General features: G+C 37.8%; 1 protein-coding gene across 1 annotated transcript in view; it reads left to right on the plus strand.

Moving 5' to 3' along the window:
• Nucleotides 1-10,425: 10,425 nt before the first annotated feature.
• ITK (IL2 inducible T cell kinase) overlaps nucleotides 10,426-24,953 on the plus strand; it is a 79,214-nt gene continuing 64,686 nt past the window's right edge. Inside the window, exon 1 of the mRNA XM_072630841.1 lies at nucleotides 10,426-10,680. Coding sequence (XP_072486942.1) covers nucleotides 10,543-10,680 — 138 coding nt within the window. The 5' untranslated portion in view covers nucleotides 10,426-10,542. The remainder of the gene's footprint in view (nucleotides 10,681-24,953) is intronic.

Raw genomic sequence — 24,953 nt, forward strand, 5'->3', positions numbered from 1 at the left:
CTTCCAAAACTCCTGAATCTTTTAATGCCTTAAATGATTCTGATTTTCTCAATGTGGACAAGCTCTATAGTGATACAGAGTGGACCTTATGCACACTTTCTCATCCTGTGTTATTCTTGTCCATGCTGTTCCATAAATTCTTCATAGAGAATTTGCCCAATAAAAGGGATAGAGGTCTTTTCTCTAGTTTTTTTTTTTAATATTTTGTGGATTCCAATACAAACTGCATTATCTTGTTGTCTTTTACCTGTGAGGAGCAGCTAAGTAGCACAGTAGATAGAGCACTAGGCCAGGAGTCAGGAAAATCCAAGTTCAAATCTAATCTCTGATACTTCCCAGCTATGTGATCCTGTGCAAGCCACTGGACTGCTATCTGCCTCAGTTTCCTCATCTGTAAAATGGGGATAATAATGGTATCTACCTCCTAGGCTTGTTGTAAGGATCAGATGAGATAATAATTGTAAAGTGCTTAGCACATTACCTGGCACATTATAAGCATTATATACGTTAGCTATTATCATTATTATTAAAAAGTTCTTTGTAAACTTTAAAGTGCTATCTATCTAAATGCTATTATTATTGTTATTATTATCCCTCAGTTTTACTATACGCCTAATCTACCTCCATTTTGCTCAAACATGTGATGCCATTTCTTAAATCTTAAATCATTAAATGATAAAACACTATGGTTTCAATAGAATCAAAATGTAGCTGAGCCAAAGGGCAATGGAAAGCCACACAGTGGATCCAAGTCAGCTACTGCATTTCCACAGATCAGATTTATTGCTGATGCTAAAATGTTTAATAAGAATACTAAGCCTTTTATTCATTCATTCATTCATTCATTCATTCATTCATCTATCTATTTATTTATTACTTTGGGGACAATTTAAAAGCAGTGTAGGCAGTACACTAGAACAAAAACAGTCCTAAGTTGGGTATGGGGTTACTGCAGCATGATCAATCTGCCCAAATATAGCCCCTTCAGAAATCAGTAGTAAATCTGCAAGTAAGTTTGGAGTTTCAGGGGCTTCCTAGAAGTTTTGAATCACCCTTTGCTTCCCACAGTGATAACACTTGTGACTTCATGTCTGTAACCCATATGATAAAGCTTTGACATTTTATTTCTTTGAAGTACTTTTCATAGAAATTAGAGCAAGTATACAAGATAGAGTTCTCTTCCTTGGCATAACATGATGCCCCCGAATTCCTTCTGCTTCACTGAGAAAACTGTGCTACCAAAAAGTTGGATTTTATTCACCACCACCAAACATTGCCTGTTTCTTTACCACGTATAAATGTTTCTTACCAGACAGAATTTAAGTGGTTCCATTTCCATTTTAAAGAGTTAAGCAAATGCTAGTGATCAACAGTAAACATTAAACAATATTAAATTATATAGTGGCAAAGCAGTTTTCTGCCATACTTATTCTACAAAACTAGATAGCCCAATGGATAGAATGTAGGACCCAGAGTAAAAAAGGCCTAAATTCAAATCCTATCTCAGACACTGTGTGATGTTAAGACAAGTCACTTAACCTCTCTGTGCTTCAGTTAAATGAAATTGATAATATCGTTTACATCAAAGGGTCATTATGAGTTTCAAATGAATCTTGTGTAAAGCAGTTTGCAAACCTTAAAGCACTATATACTCGTCAGCCATAATTTAAATGTCTAGATTTTGTCTTCCTGGCAGTTAGGTGGCACAGCTAGGATAGATGATTTCTGGGCTTGGAATCAGGAAAACTGCTCTTCCTGAGTTCAAATCTGTCCTCAGACACTTACTAGCTGTGTGATCCTGGACAAGTCACTTAACCCTGTTTACCTCAGTTTCATCATCTATAAAATGAGCTAAAGAAAGAAAAGGCAAAACACCCTAATATCGTTGCCAAGAAAACCCCAAATAGGGTCATAAAGAGCTGAACATGACTGAACAACAACAGTTTTGTCTTCCTGATTCCAGAATGCAACATAGTATACTGGAAAGCACCCTGGAGCAGGGGTCAGGAGAGATCTGAGTTCAAATCCTGACTGGCACTTTCTAGCTATGTGATTATGGGGAAGCCATTTAACCTCTGAGTCTTATTTTCTATATTTGTAAAATGGAGATAATTATGCCTTTAGCACCTAGTTCACAAGCGTAAATCAATGTGATAATGTATGGAAAAGGCTTTGCAAACATGTTATGGAAATGTCTGTCATCATGTCCTCTCTGCAATCCATGCTTCACATCACATCAGAGTAATCTTCCCAAGACACTACTCTGATCACGCAGCTTCATTATTCAAAAGCTTCAGTGGCTGTCTGTTATCAATTGAATGATGTATTTTTTGACTCTGCCATTCAAGGCCTTCTATGATTTGACTCCAACCTATCTTCCAGTCTTACGTCATGCCATTACCTTTCATAGATCTAATGTTACTGTAAAATTGTACGTGTCTCCATGCCCTAGCAGAGTGCTGCTCCCTCCTGTCTCAGTGTTTTCATTCAGATCATGCCTCCTGCTTGGGATGGAATCCTCCCTCATTTCAATCACCTTGAAAACCTTCTCTTCCTGCAGGGTCATCTCAAATGGTATCTCCTTTATAAAATTTCCATGACTCCTACCAATCTCCCATTCTTCCCTTGCATGCCCTCCCACCCCAACCCCAGATCAAAGTGACCTCTCCTTTCTTGGATTTCTCATGTCTTATTGCACATGCTTGGGCTTCTCCTTTTAAGTTATTATATTCCCTGTCTTATCACTGCAACCTTTAGTCATTCCATCCCTCTCCTCTTTCTCAATCTATGAGCCCTACTCTGACCTGATTTTCTTCCCTTTGAAATCTTGACACTAAAGTCAAGCAGTTCAGCTTTATGCTGGCTTTTACCTTTAAATTCCTTGTCTTCTAATCCTCCCGTCTTCTAGTCCAGACCCCAACTCTGAATTATCTGCTTTCTGTGTTCTTACTCACAAGCTTTGGAACACTACAAGAAGAAATCAGACAATAGTTGCTGACTGGGTCCACTCTGAATTTGTTACCTGATCTCCACTGGCACATCATTGCTGATTGATGCCTATCACAATTTCTGCCTTCACCAAGGGTCTGTCCACAACCTTTCCTTCCTTCCTCTAGCCATCTTCTACCACTCTGTTATAGCAAATACTTTGCAAAGAGAATTGAGACTCTTCATTATAAGTTCCCTCTTCCCCCTATTTCTAAATACCCCAAATGCCCTTAACCTCATTCCCTCTGTTTTTCCTTTAGTCTGAAGGCCTTCCTGAGTTCCCAAGCCTTCCCAAGGATAACTCTTCTAATTTGTCCCACGTGGTCCCATCCCTTCCCATTTCTTTCCAGGGATTAACCTACTTCAATCATCTCCTTTTCCAACCTTAAATTTCTCTTTATCTAGTACCTCTCTCTTTCTGTCTATAGACATGCCCAGGTCTCCTCCATCTTTTAAAAATAAAAAAATAAAAATCTTCATTTTACCCTCTCCTCCTTTCAGGTGATAATGCTCTCTCCTTCCTTTCACTACCAAACTCTTAGAAAAAAAGACTGTCTATACTCATTGTCTCCATTTCCTCACATCCCACTCACTTCTCAGCCCCTTGATGTCTGACTTCCAACCCCACCATTCAACTGGAACTTCCCCCACTAAGGTTACCAATAATCTATTCATTACTAAATTCAATGGCCTTTTTCAATCCACATCCTTCTTGACCTATCTGTACTCTATCTGAAGGTGTTAACCACCCCCTTCTCCTGAATTCTCTCTTATCTCTGAGTTTTCAAAATACTGCTACCTCCTGGCACTCATGCTGGTCTGACTACTCTGCAATGCCCTTTGCTGGATCGTTATCCAGGTCCCACTCCATTTGTGTGGGTGAGTCTTAAGGTTTTGTCCTGGGCCTTCTTCTCTCTCTATGCCATCTTGCTATGTTACCTTATAAAGTTCCCACGGGTTTGCTTTTTCTAAGCTGATAACTCCCAAATTCAAGTATCTGACCCTCTTCTTTCTCCTGAGCTCTAGGCCAGCATCATTTGTTGCCCACAGGCAAAGAGACACCTGGCTGCCCTAAAGGCTCCTCAACGTCAATGCTCCTAAAATGGAATCCATTATTTTGCCTCTAATGTAATGTTAATGTAAGGTATATATATATATAAACTCTGAGGTGAGAGCTTACTTTGGAGACTCTGGATAACCTCTAAGGAGGCCCTACTCCCTCTTTGAAAACCCAGAAGTTGGTGCTTCTCTCTCTGGTAATGACGTATATATTGTCTATGGTCAGGCAGTTGGAAACCCTGTCTATTGATCCTTCTGTTTGTAATTTCTGCGTGTAATTTCTGTTTGTATTTTCTCTGAAGTTCAGGGTGTTGACTTTTTCCCCTGGACTAAGTGAATGTTAGATGTCCTTGATGAAAGTAGATTGTTGACCCCTCAAAAGTTGCTTTCCTTTTAGAAAAGCAGAACTAAGAAACTATACAGCGGGCCCTCCTGTATATGCTGGGGTCCTTTCTGTTACACCACCCCCCTCCACATCTTTCTTCTTAACTTTTCTGTTTTTGTGAAGGACATGAATATCCTTCTAGTCATCTAGGTTCACAACCTCAGAGTTACCTTTTACTTTTCATTTTTTCTTATTCCCCACAAACAATTAGTTGTCAAATCTTGTCCTTTCTACCTCTGAAATTTTTCTCTCATCTGTCCATTTCTCTCCACTCACATAGCCATTATTAGTTCAGGTATGTCCTCATAATCTATCACCTGGAATAACCTCCCAAATGGTCCCTTTCACGTTATTGTCTCCCCACCCTTCAGTCCATCTTCCATATAATTGCTAAATTTATACTCCTAAAGTACAAATTTTCCATGTCACTCCTCTCCTCAAAAACTTTGCATGGCTTCCCATTGCCTTTAGGATAAAATGCAAACACCTCTGTTTGACATTTAAGACCCTTCACAATCTGTCACAAGTTTATCTTTCCAGATTGATTTCATAACAATTCCCTTCAGACACCCTTTGCTCCAACCAGACTGGGCCATTGGCTGTTGTCAGGCAAGAAGTTCTATCCCTCCTCTCCATGTTTTTGTACAGCTGTCCTCATATCTTCACACCCATTAGAATTTTTTGCATGCTCAAGGCTCAGCTCCAAAGCAATCTTCGAAACAAGACCTTTCCTGATCCCAACAATTGTTAATACTTTTTGCCCTCCTCAACTTTAATTTGAATATTTTTTTAAAATTTTATATCCATGTAGAGTTATTTCTCTCTAATAGAATGTAAACACTTTAAGGTCAGGGAATGTTTCCATTCCAAATGTTTCCATTTTTATCTTTGTGTCATCAGTGCCAAACATAATGTGGCATAAACCCTTGTTCAATTGAATTCAATTCATTTGTTGTTACCTCATTAATTGGGGTAAACTACTTGAGAGTAGGACCCTTGAACATTGCCTTACCTAAAGCAGACACTTCATGTGAAGCAAATTCAAGACCGACTATAAAAAGGCCATCTAAAACCTAAACAATGTACAAAAATGAAAGAAAAGCTGTTATCCACACTGATGATTTCTTGCTCCATTTTCTCAACTCACCTTTTTCCCTTCAAGATTTCTAGAATACCCTGATTTGAAAATAAAGTAAATACAAGCCATCCAAGGAAAATCCCCTCTACCTATTCTTCTTCTCTTAACAGCTTTCTGAAAATGTATCTTTTCTCTTACACCCAAATTACTAGAAGTAAGATATTCACGACACTCATTCTATTTCAGAATTCATACTTCTGATTTGACCAATATTTTTATTGAGTAGCTGCTATGTATCCAGCACTGCAAGGGATACAAAGCTATAACAGCCAAAACAATTATAATAGAGATAATGACAAGGATTCACTAAGTGCCTCCTATGTTCCAGGCAGTGTACTAAGTTACAAATATTATCTTATTGGATCCTCATAACAGCTCTGAGAGGTAGGTGCTATTATGACCTCTATTTTACAGTTGAGAAAACTGAGGCAAATAGAGGCTAAGTAGAGTGCCGAAGATCATGCTGCAAGTATCTGAGGCTGGATTTGAGCTCAGGTCTTCTTAACTCTAGGTTCAATGCCCTATCCAGTGTGAATGATACATGGTTTCTTTTCTCAGAGAATTTTATAATCTATTTAGGGAGACAAAACAGTCATATCAAACAATCAGCAAGATGAATTCTCAGATATAGTCTCACTACCCATTAGCCCTTCTTCACAACAAAGAAAAACAGTTAAGAAAAACCAATTGATAATGTTCATATCTGATGGGTTACAGAGCATTCAGAACCCAGGGTCTTCACTCCTAAACCAAAAGAAAGGAGGAATATTTCAACCACTCTTCCAGACTAAGACTAAGATATTGTATATAATTCAGTCTTCAATTGTATGGTCTGTGAATGTTAAGTAAATGAAGCCCTTCGACCTTTGCCATTGTATTTAAAAGCTACTTGAAAATCCATGGGTCACAACACAGAAACCTCACATTAAATGAAAATGAAAATATTGGACAAAAGATACTTCTCAGCTCTGGAATTCTATGACATCTATGAAAAAAACAACTATCTTTGTTCCAAAAGTCCACAAAATCATAGACCTAAAGACATTCTTAAGTAGTCTGAGGCTGGAGAAATCAACTCCAGAGAAGAAATATAAACTATCCCAGATAAACCTCAAGTGTATGTTAACATACATGACTGAAGATGGTCAAAGTCTAGATTTTGTGGGTACAAATTATAAATCAATAGATTTTTCTGGAAGAACATTTTGTGGGGAGAACATTTTCTCTGGCTATCTCTAATAGCTTTTTGTTCCTTTCCTGTCTTTTATTTAAAAGAAAGAGAAAGGAGAGCAAAAGAGAACATGCAGCTATTTATAACTTTTTCAGTGATTGCACATCAGGACAGCTTTTGAGCTGAGCAGGATGTGAGGGTGGGGAGATTTCCATCCTCTGCACACTAAGTACCTGCTGGGTAAATCCCCAGTTTATAACCAGGAGAGGCAGGACTCTTGTATTAGTATTGTACAGCGGAGGTGGCAGGGGCCAAGCTGTGGTTAGGCATCAATCTATAAAGAAACCTGGTAGGAGCTTCAGGAAGTAATCCTGATTTAAATCTTGAGCTTTCTACCAGTTGAGAATGATCACAGTCACCTAGACACTTAATCAGCCTTGGCCCAACCTGTACATGGCCTCAAAGAAGTCAGGTGATTGACTCTAAGGAGCAAGCTAAGGATTGCAATAAGCTCTTCATCTTCCCACTCATTCTGTATTCTCCTTCCTTCCTCCCTTCCTTCTTTTACTCCAATCCTCTGACCTCCACTCCTTTCTGTTCCTCTTACTTTTCCCTAACCAAATGACCTTTGTCCCACCTCAGTACTCTGACCTAAACTGTGAATATGATCCATTGGTTTTCCTATCTCAGTTCTCAGTTGACTGATTTATTTTACTGATTTCTCTCTCATATTCTTTCTATGTAGTAGGCAGAGGAAAGGTAAAAATACTTTTAATTTGTTGAATTTTTTTTTTTGTATTTTCTAAAATATTAGTGCACCTCCAGCTGGTTCTAGCTTTGGGGAGACTTGAGTGAGGCAACCAGATGATACCCAGAATAGGATTTTGATGTCTGGTATCCATGGGCTAAAAATACTAATAACTAACTTTATATGGCACTTTAAATTTGGCAAAGGACTTGTATCATCTCATTTTGTTCTCACAACCCTGACAGGTAGATGTTATTATTAACTTCATTTTATACATGAAGAAACTGAAGCTGTGAAGTTGGTGTTTTGCCCAGAGTCACAGAACTAGCAAATGGCTAAAGTAAGATTTGGACTCAAGTCTTTCTGGCTCCATATCTGTTACTGTATCTATTATACACCTAGTCACTATACCTAACCATCCATTTATTCACTCACTCGTTAATTCTTTAGTTCATCCAAGAGTTATTTACTGAGTACCTACAAGGCAGATAGGTGGCATAGTAGATAGTCAGTTCTGGAGTCAGGAAGACCTGGGTTTGAATTTGACCTCAGACACTTACAACCTGTGTAACCCTGGGCAAGTTACTTAACTGTTTACCTCAGTTTCCTTATCTGTAAAATAAACTGGAAAAAAAGAAATAGCAAATCACTTCAGTTTCTTTGCCAAGAAAACCCCAAATAGGGTCACAAAGAGTCAGACATGACTGAAATAACTGAACTGACAACAAAAAATGAATAACAACACAAGACATGGTACTAAGAGAATTGTAGGGGATACAAGAATGAATAAGACATAGTTCCTGCCCATAAAGAGCTTATCGTCTACTAACGGAGATAAGATGATACAAAATTTATAATACACTGCATAATATGAAAGTACAATAAAAGAGGTACAAATCATGTGCCATGGATATTCAGAGGAGGGAGAGCTTTAGCTAGGACAGGGATGGGGACAGCTTCACAGAAGAGGTAGCCTTAAAATTGGGCTTTGAAAAATGTACTGATCAGTTGAACCAGTTGTTAAAGGGAAGAAGATTTATTTGCAGGTCACAAGGTGAACAAAAGTTCAGAAGGGGGAAAATTGACAACTTAGGAATATAGGAAAGTAGAATAGGGAAGGGAGGGAATTCTGAGCTTAGCTGGAACCTAAGTTACATGAAACAAAGTAGTGACGGATAAATCTGCCTAAGCAGGTGGGGCCAAATCATGGAAGTTTTTGTTCCCAAGGTTAGGGAGTCTGGGCTTTGTTCAGGACACAGTGGGGAGCCATTGAAAGCATTTTAGGAGTAGGTTAAGGGGTGACATGATCAGATCTGTGCTTAAAGAATATTAATCAGTGTGGGACACATTGGAGAAGAGGGAAACTGGAGATACATAGACCTGACTAAGCTAAACCATATGCCCCAAACCATAGAAGTTTAGACAGGACAGGGACCATAGTCAGTCAGCAAGTATTTACTGAGCACATATGTTCTAGACACCATGCTACGCACTAGGGATAGAAAGAACTGTAAAAATAGTCCCTGTTTACATACTAATGGGAGACAAAGCATTCAAATAACTAGATATTGTTAGCATGAGAAAAAGAAAGAACAAAGTTAATCTCAAAAGGGAATGCATTTGTAGTTTAGGGGATGAGAAAGCTGGATTTGAGCTGAGTCTTTAAGGAATACAAGAAAGTGACAAGGCAGAGCTGGAAGAGGGGAGCAGGGCATTCCAGGCTTGAGAGATAGTCAGTACTAAGGCAAGGAGGTGGAGATGGGGTGTCAAGTAGACTAGTATAAACATGTTTGTTGCAGAGATCGAGGAGAGGAAAGAGAGGAAGGGGCCAGGTTATGAAGAGTCTTAAAAAGGAAAATAAAATATTTTTATATTTGAACCTAAAAATAATTGGGAGCTTGGTCTTCTTTCTTGTGGTTTTTCCCTTAGATTCTAGCTCTTCTTTACAACATGACTAATGTGCAAATATGTCACCTTGGCTGCTGAGTGGAGGTTGCCCTGAGGCAGAGAGGCAGAGAGACCAGTGAGAAGGCTATTGCACCAGACTGTCGTGGGATGAGAGGTGACAAGGACCTGACCTAGGGTGACTGCTATGACTCTATGACTCTTCACCTTGGCAATGGCCAACACCTCTATCTTCCTCATCCCTCATATTCAAAGGACACTAGCATTTCAAGCTGCAATGATCACCTTAATTGCGGCACTATGAACGCAAGTCAGAAAATTAGGAGTAGTGGCTAGTTTCAGGTATAGATGAATGAATTTAGTTTTAGGCACATTGAGTCTAAAGTGATAACAAGATCGTCACCTCAAGCTTTTGTCAAGCAGAAATATTTATCAAGTCTAGTAAATTGGATATCCAATAGATAGTATAAAATAAAGAAGCAGCTTCATGATTTAAGGCAAAATAATAAACTTTTAAAGAATTATTTCACATATCAGAGACTTTTTTTTCCTTCCTTTATTCCTACCTATACAGAATACATCTGCTCTGGTTCTCTAGCACCATCTGGTTTGCTGAAGCCAGGTTGAAATATAGAACCACAAGGTACTATATGTGACATGTGGACAGCAAGATGTATGTCCCAGATCAATTGTATTAAGTCACCGATGTGTCGATCAGCAGCCATCTACTTTTGGAATATATTAACTTTATTAATTAAGTGGTTCATGGATTAGCTAAGCTATTAAAAAAATGGACAGCCATTTACTTTTTAAAAAAATTAAAAACTAATCCTTAAATTCACTTTGATCACTGTCCCCTTCAAAAATAATTTTCCAAAACATACAGTAAAGGGTATTTTTTTTCAGTCCATGGTGCCTCGTTTGGTGAATTTTGAAAGGATGTGGTTATGGCTTTTGACATCAGAAAGGAAGCCAAGCGATGCTGACTGAATGTAGATAGAAAGATAAAACTGGAGGCACCTAGACTGCCTTTCAATAGTGCTTTGAGAATTAACCGTCTCCCCTTCACAGTCTTTTTCCTAAACTTGCTTCCTCCGGTTGTGCAGAGGGGTTATGTCCAAGGTGCTCGACTTTTTCAGGGCTGGACCATGAATAACTGTATCCTTCTGGAAGAACAGCTGATCAAAAAATCCCAACAAAAGAGAAGGACATCCCCCTCCAACTTCAAAGTGCGCTTCTTTGTGTTAACCAAAGCCAACTTAGCATATTTTGATGACCGCCATGGGGTAGGTGACTACTAATTTTTTTTCCCCCACTAATACTTTGAATAGAATGTTTGAATAGAATGCTGTGGAGGATGAACTAATATTCTGAAGATGTAAAATGCCCTTAAATTTTTTATAAATTATCCATTCTGTTTTTGCCAGAGTCCTTAGGAACGTATCACTTAGTTGTTGTCAAATTCAGATGCCCCAAACTTTGCTTATAGATTGGCAAAACAAAAAGCAGTAGGAGATGTTGATAATGGGTCTGCACAGAGCACAGTGAAGCGCATGAGGTAACTATTATCTATTCTAAAACATCACAGATACCTAGGGATTTATTGTCAATATGATTTCCAACTATCTTTCTAGTTTCAGTGAAAAGTTTCAGCCATCAGGTTGTTTCCATTTATCAAAAGGAGAGCATTGGAGTATCAGTATGCCTGTGGTGTAGTCAAGCTTTGTCATATCAGTCATTAATTTTCTATCAGGGCATTTGTCTTTAGAAAGCTTTCCAGCTTAAATATGAAATGGTTTTGTGAATTGTTCCTTGTATAGTACTTTGTATTTTTTCAAAGAGTTTGTCATTGATAATTCTATATCCATGTTGTCTCCATAATATGGATAGACACAAGTTTTAGCTTCATTTTTATGAAAGGAGATATAAATTATTATAGAATGTTAGAGTTGGAAATGATCTTTAGACATCATTTTGTCTAAGTCCTTTATTACACAGAAGAGAAAATAAAGGCCTAGGGATGTTATATGGCTTGTGAAATGTCATGCAGTTAATTAGTGGCTGCTCTGGAATGGTTGGATCTCCTCCCTCACAATCCTGTTCTCTTTTTGCTATAACATGATGGTGCCCCATATACTTGATAGATAAGAAATAATGAGCTGATTTTATTTAGGATCTGCACTGGAGGTTGTTAGCATGAGATCAAGTCTTTTGAAGTTTACTGGGCCCACTCCTCAATTCTCCTCAATACTAAGACAAAATCTCTAATGTAGACAAGAGTCTTGAATGAAACCCAGTAAAACAAAGCATTTGTGACTTAGTGGTTGTTAATCATTCATAAACATTTTATCTTAAAATTATGTGGCCTATTTTTCCAGGAGGTATACATATGTGAGTGTTTTTGTGTGCATGTATATATGTGTGTGTATGTGTGTCTGTATACATGTGTGTATATACATATGTTATGTTTATATGCCTTAAAAAGAGAAATAAATCTGCAATAATTGAAGACAGATATTGGGATAAAAGCATTGTGATAGGTACAGCAGAAGATCATAGGTTCTCAGTCTACATGATGAGATCTTAACCATTTTTTGGTTTGTTTTTATAGTATTTTATAACTTTATTTCAATGGAATTAATTTTCTTTGAAATTCTATTTATTATATTTTATGCATTTAAGAAACATTATACTGAGAAGGCAGGTATCTGTAGGCTTCATGGACTGCCAAAAAATCCCTCACCAAAAAAAAAAGAAAATAAGAAATCAGGTACAAATAATTTATTCCATTGAGCTAAGAAATAATATAATATGACTATATTCTTATTTATTGTAAATGGCACCTTTGTTTAAGTCTTTGTTTCAAATTATAACAATGATTCTCGGCATGGTTACGAGCCTTGCTTAAATATGGCTTACATTTTTGACTCATTGCTTCTTGTGTGCTCCATGTAACCTTGCCTTATTGGGCAATGAAGCTAGACATTATTGTATTAATCAGGCATAAAAAGTGCCTTGAAGTTATAATTTCCAAATAATAGCCCATCCTAATGGTCTTGAATCAGGCTTTACTCTTTAGAATGCAATTTCCTAAAGGCAAAACTTAATTATGTAGAAAGTTCTTTAATACACAAAGACAATTTGTCAATCCTGGGAAAGAAAAGTCCCAGCTAAAGACTCCTTGCTATTCGAATACCAAGAACATGTTGTCATTACTCCAAAAGTGTGTTTTGTGTGTAAACAAAGGTAACTTGTTTTTTTCTTAAAATTATATGGTAAAATACAGAAACAATTGCCTGAGATCACAGTGGGAATGTTAGGGTAAGTGAATTATAGTTTCTTCTTACCTTCTCAGTTCTTAATGCTAAAGCTACTATCTCCCACACAACCTGTTCACTGTGGACCACTTAACATTAATAGCAACCTTGTTATTCGGAATATAGCACCTTTCTTCTCAAGATTTTCATTTTCATTAAATATGATCACCCAAATTCTCTTTGAAGTCATAGAATCATAGATTTAGGGCTAGAAGTCATCTTGTCCAGTCCCCTCATTTTACAGGTGAGGAAACTGATGGCCAGAAAATTACAAAGATGTTAAGTGGAAGAGGTACAATGTGAAACAATATTCTCTGTTGCTAGATTTAATACTGACCACAACATCATACTGGGAAATGATCTGCACATGTTCATTTTCAAGTGAAAGAAAATGAAAGCCAATAAGTTAAATGACTCCTCACAGAAATTTCATCTCAGTTCTTTCTATTAATATGGCTTAAATATAGGGTGTGTGTGTATGTGTGTGTGCGCGCGCAATTTCCAAAGTTGAATAGCCACTTTCATAGAACCACAAAATTTCTCAGCTGTAAGGATTCTTAGATCACTGAATATCAGTTAGAAAGAATCTTCAAAAATGGAAGATTGCATGTCAAAACTGGAAGGGTCCTTCGAGGATAGTATTCATGCCAAGACCTTAGAACACAATATGTCAGAACTAAGAGGAATCTTCACTTACGCTGATTCTTCCTGTCCTTTCAGAAGAGCATTCCATATGGAAAACCAGCACCTCATTACCCTCTACATACTTTAAAATTTTAATTAAATTATTTTGTTGTTGTTTAAACATTTTTCAGTCATATCCAACTCTTTGTGACCCCTTCCTGGGGTTCTCATGACAAAGATATTGGAGTGGTTTGCCATTTCCTTCTCCAGCTCATTTTACAGACGAGAAAACTGAGGCAAACAGGGCTAAGTGCTAATATCTAAGGCCATATTGGAACTCAGGTCTTGCTGAATCCAGGGTTGGTGCTATATCCACTGAGTAATCTAGCTGCTCCATTAGATTTATAGAGGTCTTTATATCAAATAGAAAATTTAAATGATGGGCATATCATGGGTTGCTCTAGACTATGAGACTCAGGAGACCTGGGTTATAGTCCCAAAACAAAAGTTGTGAAACAATCATTTTTATTAAACCTATAGCCTAGAGAAACATGAGCTAGTACATATTGGAGGTTTGCAGTTTTGTGTATAATCCTTTCTGCTTTACCATTATATGGAAACAGCCATTTCATTTGACCTTTCCTAAGTTGCAGATTAAAACAAATTGAATAGTAAAAAAATGAGCTAATGATATTGAAATCATTGTGTATGTAAAGATTTCTCCACTGCGTCTCTCTGAGAACTTGTGTGTAACAATAGAAGTGGTAGCAGTAGCAGTAGCAGTAGCAGTAGCAGTAGCAGTAGTAGTAGCAGTAGCAGTAGCAGTAGTAGTAGTAGTAGTAGTAGTAGTAGTAGTAGTAGTAGTAGTACTAGTAGTAGTAGAAGTAGAAGTAGTAGTAAACAACAATAATAATAACTAATATTTACATAATGCTTACTCTGTACCAGGCACTGTGCTGAGTACTTTATAAATATTATCTCCTTTGATCCTCACAACAGTCCTGAAAGGTGGGTGCTATTCTTATCCCCATTTTACAGATGAGGAAATGAGCAGACAAAGGTTAAGACCTTGGGCTCAGGGTCACACAGTTTACAAGTATCTGCGGTCAGATTTTAACTCAGGTCTTCCTGACTCTAAGCTTGGCCCTCTATCAACTGGCCAGAAGTAGAAACTCCTTTTCTTCATATCTTTAATTGGACATCAAAAGTCTGAAGAGTTAGGACTTTCTCTAATATCGTCCGGAGGATTTTGAACAGGCATTTTGTGCAATGTATACAGTGGGCTCTTTTATTTCAGTGCCATCTTACTGAATAGCTTGGACCGTGAATGAAAGAAGAAATCGAGGACCTTTCTTAATGGAGTTTACAATAAGTTCTCTCATTTCAACAATGCTCCTGGTTTTCATTTAAAGAAGAAAAACAGTAGTTGATCTGAGAGGTAGTGATCTAGCTGCTAAGATTACCTTTCATCTACTCTGTGTTTATCTTATATTTTCTGATTTGCACATGTTGTTTTTCCCATTAGAATAGAAACTTCTTGAGGGTAGGTACTATTTTTGTTTCTTCTATATTCTTGTTGATACCCAGAGTTTAGGGCAGTACCTGGCAGTTAGTAAGTGATCAATAAGTGCTTGTTGATTGATCTATAGCTATGGAATGAGACATACATTTTCCACCAGAGACAATATTCTGATTTGTTTAGCTTGGCTGTATTTACTTGTTTTGAGAGAAAGTTCTATTGCTGAGGGACTTTGGGGGAAGTGACAGGGTTGTATAAAAAGAGCAACAATAGGTTCCTTAGGAACAGGTGTTTCACTTGTCAACTTTATATCCCCAGCACCCAGTCCAGTACCTGGTACATAGCACACACTTAATAAATGTTTGTTATTTGATTGATTGAAAAAAAATATTTAAAAAGAAAAAATGGGAAATTAATAGTCATTGGCCTGCATGTAAATAAAAATCCAGCGATCTGACATTTTGTTTCTTCTTGTTTTTAAGAACTGTATGCTCTTAACAACTCCAGTTCTCTTTGTAGTAATGGAGCTCATCTAAGTAACCACTAATCTGCATTTTTCCTCCTCTCAAGAGACTTTCTTTTTCTTTTTTGTCCCATTCAAAAACCTGGCATTAAATGATATGTAACAGGATAAGAATGATCTCAAATAGGGCCTTCCAGGTGTTTATTCGAAATAGGAGCTCATCAACCACGCAAGTTTACTGCTGGTCTGTGTTGCAGACTAGCTATGAAATTAGAGAAAGCCAGAACTGTTGTACATCAAAAAGAATTGTGAATTTAAATTGTGGTGCCAGAAAGGACTTTAGAGATCATTTAGTCCAACTCTCTTTTTTCAGATAAAGTAATGAAGACCCAGAAAAGTGAGTAACTCGACCACATTCATTTGTCAAATGAGTTGGTAGAACTGGGACCAAAATACATTGCACACTTAAATCTGTGCTCTTTCCCCTATCATTTTTCCTCTGTTGCAGACATAATATGATATTTCTGGTTATTGTTTTTTTTTAGTTAAGCAAAAGACATAGACCTAAAGTTAGAAGGGACTTTAGATGCCAAGTCCAACCCTCTCCTTTTAGAAATGAAGAAACTGAGAGTCAAGGAAAAGTGATTTACCCAAAGCCATGTGGGTAATAATTTATGTTAATATTTGGTTAGTTTTTCTCAAGTATGTAATTCCTTCTTGAAGAAAACAGTTAACATTTCCATGATCCTTTATAGTTTACAAGTCTTTTTTTTTTTTAACAACAGCTTTGTGAAGTATATAATACAATTATTATCATTGACCTTCTTCAGAGTAGGAAATGGAAGCTCAGAGCAGCTAAGTGACCTGTGCAAGGTCACATAAATGTTTAATAGAAGAGCTGGGATTTGAACCCATGACTCATTCTAAGTTGAATACTTTCTACTTCACCTTGATGTCTCTCAGCTGATATAAAAAACAAAGAATGGAAAAATTCAGGATTGCTCAGTTCTTTGTCTAATTCCTGAATTTAAGTTAGATCACCTGGTTATGATCTAGTGAGGGAGATTTACCCTCATTCAATCCATCTGAGTGATATTTTTCAGACCTTGACCAACTTTCTGGGAAGGGATTTATAGATTATAGTGTATGAATTAGCCCTTTTACTTACAGGAAGGGCCAGCTTCTAGCTGCTCCATGTGAAGTTCCACCATATGATTCTTATGGCGACAAAGAAAAGTCTATTAGGGAAATGTCTGGTTCATGGTTCCAATTTTTTCCATGTCTCTAAAGTTCCAAGCCATCCAAGTTGCCCACTGTTTGATTATTAAGGTTTATAGGACTTACTGATCCTCCCTTCAAAAATTATTACATGGAATTAATTTTTTTTAAAAGAATTGAAACGCATTGAGAATTTTATACTGCGGTGTAAAATTCTCAATATATTTCAAAACAAAATGGTAATCACTCCTCTTAACAGAGGATAAAGGTGAGAAGGAAGAGAAGGACCCACCAGTCAATCAAAGAACAGATACTATTAAGCATTTGAGATGTGCAAAGCATTGTGGTAGGCCAGGGGTGGGAAATTTGTGGCCCCAAGGCCACATGTGGTCTCCTAGATCCTTGGGTGCAATTTCTTGACTGAGTCCAAGTTTTACAGAGCAAATCTTTTTATTAAGGAGATTTGTTTTGTGAAGTTTAGATTCAGTCAAAGGGCTACACTTGAGGACCTACAGACTTACATGTGATCTCAAGGCTGCATTTTCCCCACCTCTGTGCTAGGCTATCTGGGGGAAAGCAAATTAGATGGGGTCAGGGGGTGGGGGGAGGAGAGAAGAATAATGGCTTAAAATTACAAATTTTTAAAGGTTTACAAAGCATTTCCCTCAAAACGGCTATATGAAGTATGTGGTATGTATATTATGCTTCCCATTATACAGATGAGGAAACTGAGGTTCAGAATGACAAAATGAATTAACTGTGCTCACATAAAGAGGGAATGAAGGAGCTAGAATTCAAGTCCAGGGTTCCTAACTCCAAACTCAAGATTCTTTACATTATACTAAAAATATGTACCCATATGAAAAGTTAAATGATAATAGATGGAAAGCATACAATAAGTGCCAAATATGTGGTTCAGTCAGTGATGCAGAGTCCACTATGGGCTGCAATGGTGAAAGAAGCCAAGGGTGGAACCTGAGCTGGCTCTTTAAAGGACAGGATTCAGATAAGCACAGAGAGGATTTGACGACCAAAATCAGACTTACACAGACTCAGGGGAAAAGTGGAAGGCAAGGAGGGAAGAGTTTGGGCCTCTAGTTAGGCCCACATTCTCCATCCCACACTTCTGAGCCTTGTACTTTCGCCAGCTTCTCATTCTGTTTCAATGAGAAAGCATTTATAGCAGCTTCCAGGAACACAGGATTAATCAATGAATCTATCAACAAGTATTTATTCAGCACTTACTATGTGTCAGACACTGTAGGGATACAAGTACAAAGAAGATAATAATCTCCACCCACAAGGAACTTGCATCCTAATGAGGAGACAACAAGTACCCAACTAAATGCTTATAGAATAAACATAAAGATAATAAATTCAACTAAATAAAATGAAAGGGAGGAAATTAGTGACTGGTGGAATCAGGAGAGACTTCATGCAGGAGGTAGTGCTTAAGCTGCATCCTCAAAGAAGAGAAAGATTCTGTGAGGTTCAAGTAAGGATAAAGAGCATTCAGCATGGCAGTCATCACAAGAGCATGGAGATGGGAGATGATGGAGTGGTATCTATGACTCACAGAGAGTAGGCCATCTACAAAGGACCTCAGAAGACATCTAGGTCAATCCCTTTATTTTACCAAAACTGAGGTCTAGAAATAGGAAGTGACATGTTTGAGATCCCATAATTAGTAAGTAGCAGATCAAAGATCTGAATCCTAGATTTATGAGTTCCAACTCTAGTGTTTTGTTCTGTTTTTTCCCATTATACCACACATAGAACTTGGATAATCAACAGTAAAGATTGTCACCTTTGCATATGAGCCAGTGTTAAATTAATAAATAGGGGTTGGGATCAGAATTAGACCTAAAAGGAATGTTAGAGACCACCTATTGGATACAACCATTTTGTTTACAGTTGAGACTGAGGAAAGGTTTCATAAGGAAAGTTGCATTTGACTTTGGTTTTGAAGGAAGACTTTGACATCAATGAATAAGTGAATAAGTGAATGAATTGGTGGGAAGTTAGTTCCAGGCAAGGGGAACATTGTGAGTAAAGTTGTAGAGCCTAAAGAAGGCAGGACAACAAGTAGGGAGGGAGAGTATTCCAGTTTGACAAAATGTAGTTGATGTTGTCATCCTTGTACTTGAGTCACTTCAGTTATGTCCTTCATGACCTCACTTGGGGTTTTTTTGGCAAAGATTCTAGAATGGTTTGCCATTTTTTCACCAACTCATTTTATGCATGAGGGACTGAGGCAAACAGGACAGGATCATACTTTATTCAGTAGACAATGGGGTGTTTGAGCAGCAAATGATCATAGCAGCGTATTGCCTGATCAGTGATAGAGAAGAGAAACCAAATTGTGGAAAGACTAGAGAGAAAAGAAAATGGAGACATTTAGAGTACATTTATAGATAACTCCAACTACTTATACTTCCATAAGGGATATTATAGGAAAAGAAATTTATTTGATTCAAATTTTCACTTTGGATATTTGCATTATTCATATAATAAATAAATATACATATTTAATTAATTGCTTAATGATCTATTTCACTTGACTATGCCTGCCACAGAAAGTCTTAGTGGCCCCAAGCAATCTCATTCTGAAGGTCAATAAACACACATTAGCAGTAGGTTCTAGTGAAAATTCTGCCCTTCTCATCAGCAAGTGGCACTTTTGCTCAGGGAACGTGCCTACATCCCTTCAATTTCTGCACTCAAAATAGTTCTGAGGGAAGAGAACAATGTACATAAAAGCACAAGACTCAGGCGTTTTTGGAAACTAGAAAATACAGAGGCCCATTTTCTTGTGCTCTGAGATCAACATAAAATGAAATGCACTCACGTCAAGCTCATCAAAATGAACCCCCAGAAATCAAACAATTTTTTAGCCCTTCCAAAGACCTCATAGACCAAATGATAAAATTTCCTCCCTATACCTTCAGGAACCTGCTCATAATCAATTTCACTATTCATCCACTGGTTAACTGTTGCACAGTTATTTTCACTTAAGGCCAAAGTTCGTTTTTGACTTCATGATACTCTAGGGCCACTGCAAAGGTGAAAGCAGAAACTCTTAAGTAGTTTCCCATGCATATAACATTCCACCTTATATCAAATTTCCCTTCAGCTCCATGAAATCCAGTAAAAGTAGGCTGTACTCTGCAGGTTAATAATTTGGCCCAAGGGCTTTGAGTTACCATATAATTTCCATGGAACCAGAATAATTTATATAGAGCCTCCCTGATATGTTTAATTGCTTAACATTCTTATTTTCCCTGTCGCCTTCTTTCTAAATGAACTTTAACTAGGTCCCCTTTCCATTTCACTAAGAAACATTTAAAGTGACATTCATGAGACACATCAAGCTTGAGTATTAATTAGTCAGTGAAGGTTGTTGGCAGCATTAAGTCAAACTATATGTTCACTCTAAAGAACAGTGGACCACAAAATAACCCATTTTAATCTTCAAGTTATTGCATTTGTAGGGAAGATTATGTTTCTAATGGGGAGCTCTAAGTATTGAAGAACACTGGCATTCAGAAGGGCTCTTCATCAAATTTAATTCTCGAAGAGACATTTGAGTTCCCCTTAATAAGGCAATATTGTTACCATGTTAGTCACCTGCTCAAAAACCATTAGCGGTTCCCTAATGCCCAAGGATAAAATACAAATTCCTTAGCCTGGCATTAAGGGCCCCCAATAATCTGGTTTTAACTTATATTTCTAGTCTTATTTATGGCTACTTTTCTTCCTGAAGCCTATATACCGTGGACTATGAACTGGTCACTAAAACTGATGTGCCCTGGGCCATCCAACCCACCTCCCCTCAGATTCCCTCTTTCTACATCTTTTCCTCCTAATATTCTCAACTTCCTTCAAGATTCAACTAGGGTCAACTCATGAAGCCTTCCATAATCTAGTAGGGGTCTTTTTATCCTCAAATTTTCCTAAATCACTTCGATTTTTTTGACCATTACCATTTCAACTTTGTATTATACTAACCTATGCACATGCATTTACACATACACAAACGTGTATGGGCACACCCACATACACACCGTTAGAGGAAACAGATCTTTTTGTGGTTTGATTTAAAGAATGAGATGCAAAAATAAAAACTCTACTCCAAAATATCTCCCCCACTGATGGTGTTAGGGTATCCAAAATTCCTTCATTGATTGAGAAAGCAAAGATTACCTGGTAGAGAGAACACATAAGCCATTATGAGCCAGCACTATCAAATTAGGAGGTAGCTACTTAGCAGGATCCTTAGGGAATTCAACACACAACAAATAGAGGGAGAGTCTAAGCTAAGAATGCTGGCTAGAGGGATGGGGAGATTTTGTGCCAACAGGAAAAATGGGTCAGCCTGCAAGATGAAGAACCAACAAAAAATACACTTAGGCTTTTCTCACAAAGCTGCCTCATTTTGTCCCTATGCTGGAGAACCCAATCCCCAGACAGCTTTATACTGAGGTTTTAACGATAGCATTTTATATTGCATGCTCTCACAACAGCTCAGTCAAGGCTCATAAGGGCTGTTTTGTTTCCATAACAGTTCAGAGAGTGAGCTATTGTTACCTCCAGATATGAGGAAAAGGTGAGAGCTGAGAAGCCCGCATTCGGTCCTGTTTATTCCACTAACTAATAATATAGTACATTCACATAGGTATTTGGATATTACCAAGTACTTTTTATGTATAGTAGGGAGAATGAAGATTTTTGTTGGTCAAAATACAGCAGCAATGCCTGATTGTTATGTTTTGGTCAGTAAAAAAGTCCATCACCCTACACATACATACATTACCTCTTTCTATTTTTACAACTACCCTATAAGGTAGGGGGGTGTTTTGTCTGTTTGTTTTGTTTTATTTTGCTTGGATCTAGACCTCTGATTTCATTTTTATAGGAAAACTCCCTTTGAGGAAATTCCCTTCATCAATGCAAATCAGCACCTAATGTGCAATTTACAGTCTTAGCAAGTTAGTTGCCTGTGGCATTGTCAGGTTGAGGGCCTCCTCACTCAGGGTCACAAATCCAGTATATGTCAGGTAGATATTAATATGCCCATTTTTCAGATGAAGAACCAGAGGCAAAGAGAAGTGCAATGATTTTCTCAAGGTCATAAATGGCAGAGTTGGGAATCTAAACCTAAATTTTCATTCTCACATTTCAGGCTGCTCCATTTTACTGTCTCTAGTACTGAGTTTCTTCTACAGAATGGAAAGGTCAAAATGAATGATTTCAAAGGTCCTTTCCATATTGAAGTAGTAGGAGAACCTAGGATGTGAGCTTATACACTAATCATGAACTGAAACAAAAGACTAGTCATGTCTGAGTTCTGCAATTATTCCTTCCCTTGGATTATAATAGTTGGTTTGCTACAGTGAATGAACTTTTTCTAAATTGAAAAGCTCTGTGACTCCCAGCTTGGAAATAATCTTCTCTGTTAAGCATTTAAAGCTCTTCACAACTTAGTTCCAACCCATCCATCAAGGCTCATTATACATTATTCCCCTCTAATCATTTCCCATTTCAGCCCAACTGGCCTTCTTGCCCTTCCCTGGTCTCCTGTCTCCACGGCTTCACCAAGACTTTGCACCATGCCTGGAATTCCCTCTCTCCTTACCCCCACCTCTTAGGATCCCCAGCCTCCTTCAGAGTTTAGTTCAAATCTGACATCTCACTTTCCCCAGTCCTCTCAGCTACTAGTGTCCATAGACATTTCTTGTATTCTTTGTGTTTACTTATGTGTGCACATGTCGTTTTGCCTTAGTAGAATGTAACCTTGAAGTCAGAGACTTTTTATCTCTATATCCTCAGTGCCTAGCACATTCAACACTGTGCCTGACGCATATTGTAGTAGGTTCTTAACAAACATTTGCCTATTGATTGGTTGATTGAAAAATTGTACATTTGAATGATATGATGACCAAGCTGCATCATTGTACTTGTCAACCTTTCTCTAAACGACAAAATCCCCCTCACAAAGCAGGGCTTGCCTAACAAATCTTAGTGATTACTAGGAAAACAGAAAATGGACCATTGTACAACTGTGCCTGACTATCCTTGATGAGAATGGATTTACTTTTGTCTTGAGGGAGGGGGGGTAAAAAACTCTATAACATATAGACAAGCTTTGCATCCTCATATGGAAATTAGGAGGCTTAAGACCAACTATCACCCCCAGTTTGTAGCATCCTGAAGTCCGAAGGAACTTCTGAGGCTTCTAGTCCAATTTTGTTGTTGTTCAGTCATGTCTGACTCTTCAACCCCATTTGGGGTTTTCTTGGCAGCTAGTGGAGTGGTTTGTCATTTCCTTCTCTAGCTCATTTTAAAGATAAGGAAAATGAGGCCAACAGGGTTAAGTGATCTGCTCAGGGTCACATATCTAAGAAGTATCTGAGGCCAGATTTGAACTCAGAAAGATGAATCTTCCTGACTGTAGGCTCAGGACTCTATCCACTGTGCTACCTAGCTACTTCTCACTCAGGTCCAAACTACACCCTAAAAGGAAAAACTTTCTACAATAACCTCAAGAAGTAGATGCCCATCCTTTATCAGAAGGGGAAAAGGGGGGAAAAGACCCCCAGAAATGAACAGTTCACTATAGCTCATTCTATTCCATAGTAGTGTTTCTCAGAATCAATAGAAAGTAGGTTTCTTGAGAGTATGACTAAAATCATAGGCATGTATCTAAAGTATGCTGCGTATACTCAGGCATATTACAATGACTGAGCATCCCCATATCACCACAGTGGGACTAGCTGGGATCTAGACACCACAAGAGGTGAAGGAGTCTTTCCTAGTTTCCCTGTTGCTGCAGCTGCTCCCTCTGCTACTTCTGCTTTGCTCTTCTATTTCCCATGAACTTCTCTTCACTAATTCTGACAGGCTTTGGTGAAGGAGGAAGAAGTAGGAATGTCTATTGACCTGGTTGCCCCACAGTCAAAGGCCCTTCTGTGTCCTTCCAGGCCTGCTCTGCTGAAGTGCTTCCCTTTGGCAGAGCCCAATTCCTATGGGGGAGGAAGGTAGGTGAGCTGGCTGCTCACCCCAAAAGGTTGAGGTCCTCCTCTCATCATTCCAGTCAGCTATAACTCAGTCAAGGAAAAATTAGCTAGATCTTATTTTCCCCTTTGACTCCTCTGGCCATTTTGTTTTCCAAGGCTTTAGTTAATAATGTTAAGGGAAGCAAAAAAAAGTTAAAACTTTAAAAGGATGTATCTTTAAATATTTAAACTTTAAACCTGTAAGCTTTAAACTGAAACTTTAAGCTCCACCATGTTCTTCATGGCAAAGTGTGGAGGTAGGGAAATAGAGTAGCATTGCAAAGATGCTTCTCTTTCTCCCTTTTTTTTAATCCAAGAAGATAAGGGTGAAAAGGTTGTTCTATATTAAAGGGGATGAGATTGACTAAAAGAAGTCATTTGCAGCATTTATTTTAAAGTGAAGATTAAGTGATTTTTTTTAAAGCTTAGTTTTAGATTCTTTTGCTTGATGAATATATTCTTTGCGATTGATTGCATAGTCAATAAATGTTTACCTTAAAAATATAAATATAATTCCCTGAGTGAACATCCTTATGAAATGTGCTAACATCCACTGTTGCCTAGAATGCACTCCCTCCTCACCTCTAGCTCTAAAAATCCCTAATTTCCTTCAGAGCCCAGTTTCCAATACCCTACTCTTACATAGACTTTTTCTAATTTCTCCATCTATTGATATCCCTCTTTCATCCAACTACTTTGTATTTACATGGCATATATAGTTTATATTTGCTTCTATGTATGTTTGTTGCTTACTTCAATAAACTGTAAAATCCTTGAGGGTAGGGATTGTTTTTTCCTCTCTTTATATCTCAAATACCTAGCATATAGTAAGCACTTAGTAAATGAATGAATGAAGAAGGGCTGTAACTTTTTTCTAAGGTCCGTGGTATCTCAGTTGTTCCTCTTCCCTACTTAATTCTATTCATTTAGATTCAGAAATATTTATTAAGCTCATACAGTGAGAAAAGAAACATACTAGTACCTAGGATACAAAGATTAAAAAATCTCTCTCTCATGGAACTCACTTTTCGTTAGTAATATCCCTTGCTAATATTCAGGCCAATCAATCAGCAATTATTTTTCAGGCTCCTAAGTAGATGTGAGGAATGGATTCTTACGTAGAACTGAATGTGAGACTAATGCTGAAACTTTACCCCAGACCAGTGATAGAAACCACAAGGTATTGAAAGATAGCCACACAAAAGCATTTTAAACTTGCCTTTCAAAAGACTTAGCACTGAAATAATTAGTGGTTTGAAAGAACATTTGCAGACTGGAATAGAAACAAAGAGATAGCCATGCCAGATAATCTAGGTGGAACCTTCCACTTTGGCTCCAAGTATCTGGGTAAAAATCTCAACCC

The sequence above is a fragment of the Notamacropus eugenii genome, chromosome 1 (genome assembly GCF_028372415.1).
Source record: "Notamacropus eugenii isolate mMacEug1 chromosome 1, mMacEug1.pri_v2, whole genome shotgun sequence".
Classification (NCBI taxonomy): domain Eukaryota; kingdom Metazoa; phylum Chordata; class Mammalia; order Diprotodontia; family Macropodidae; genus Notamacropus; species Notamacropus eugenii.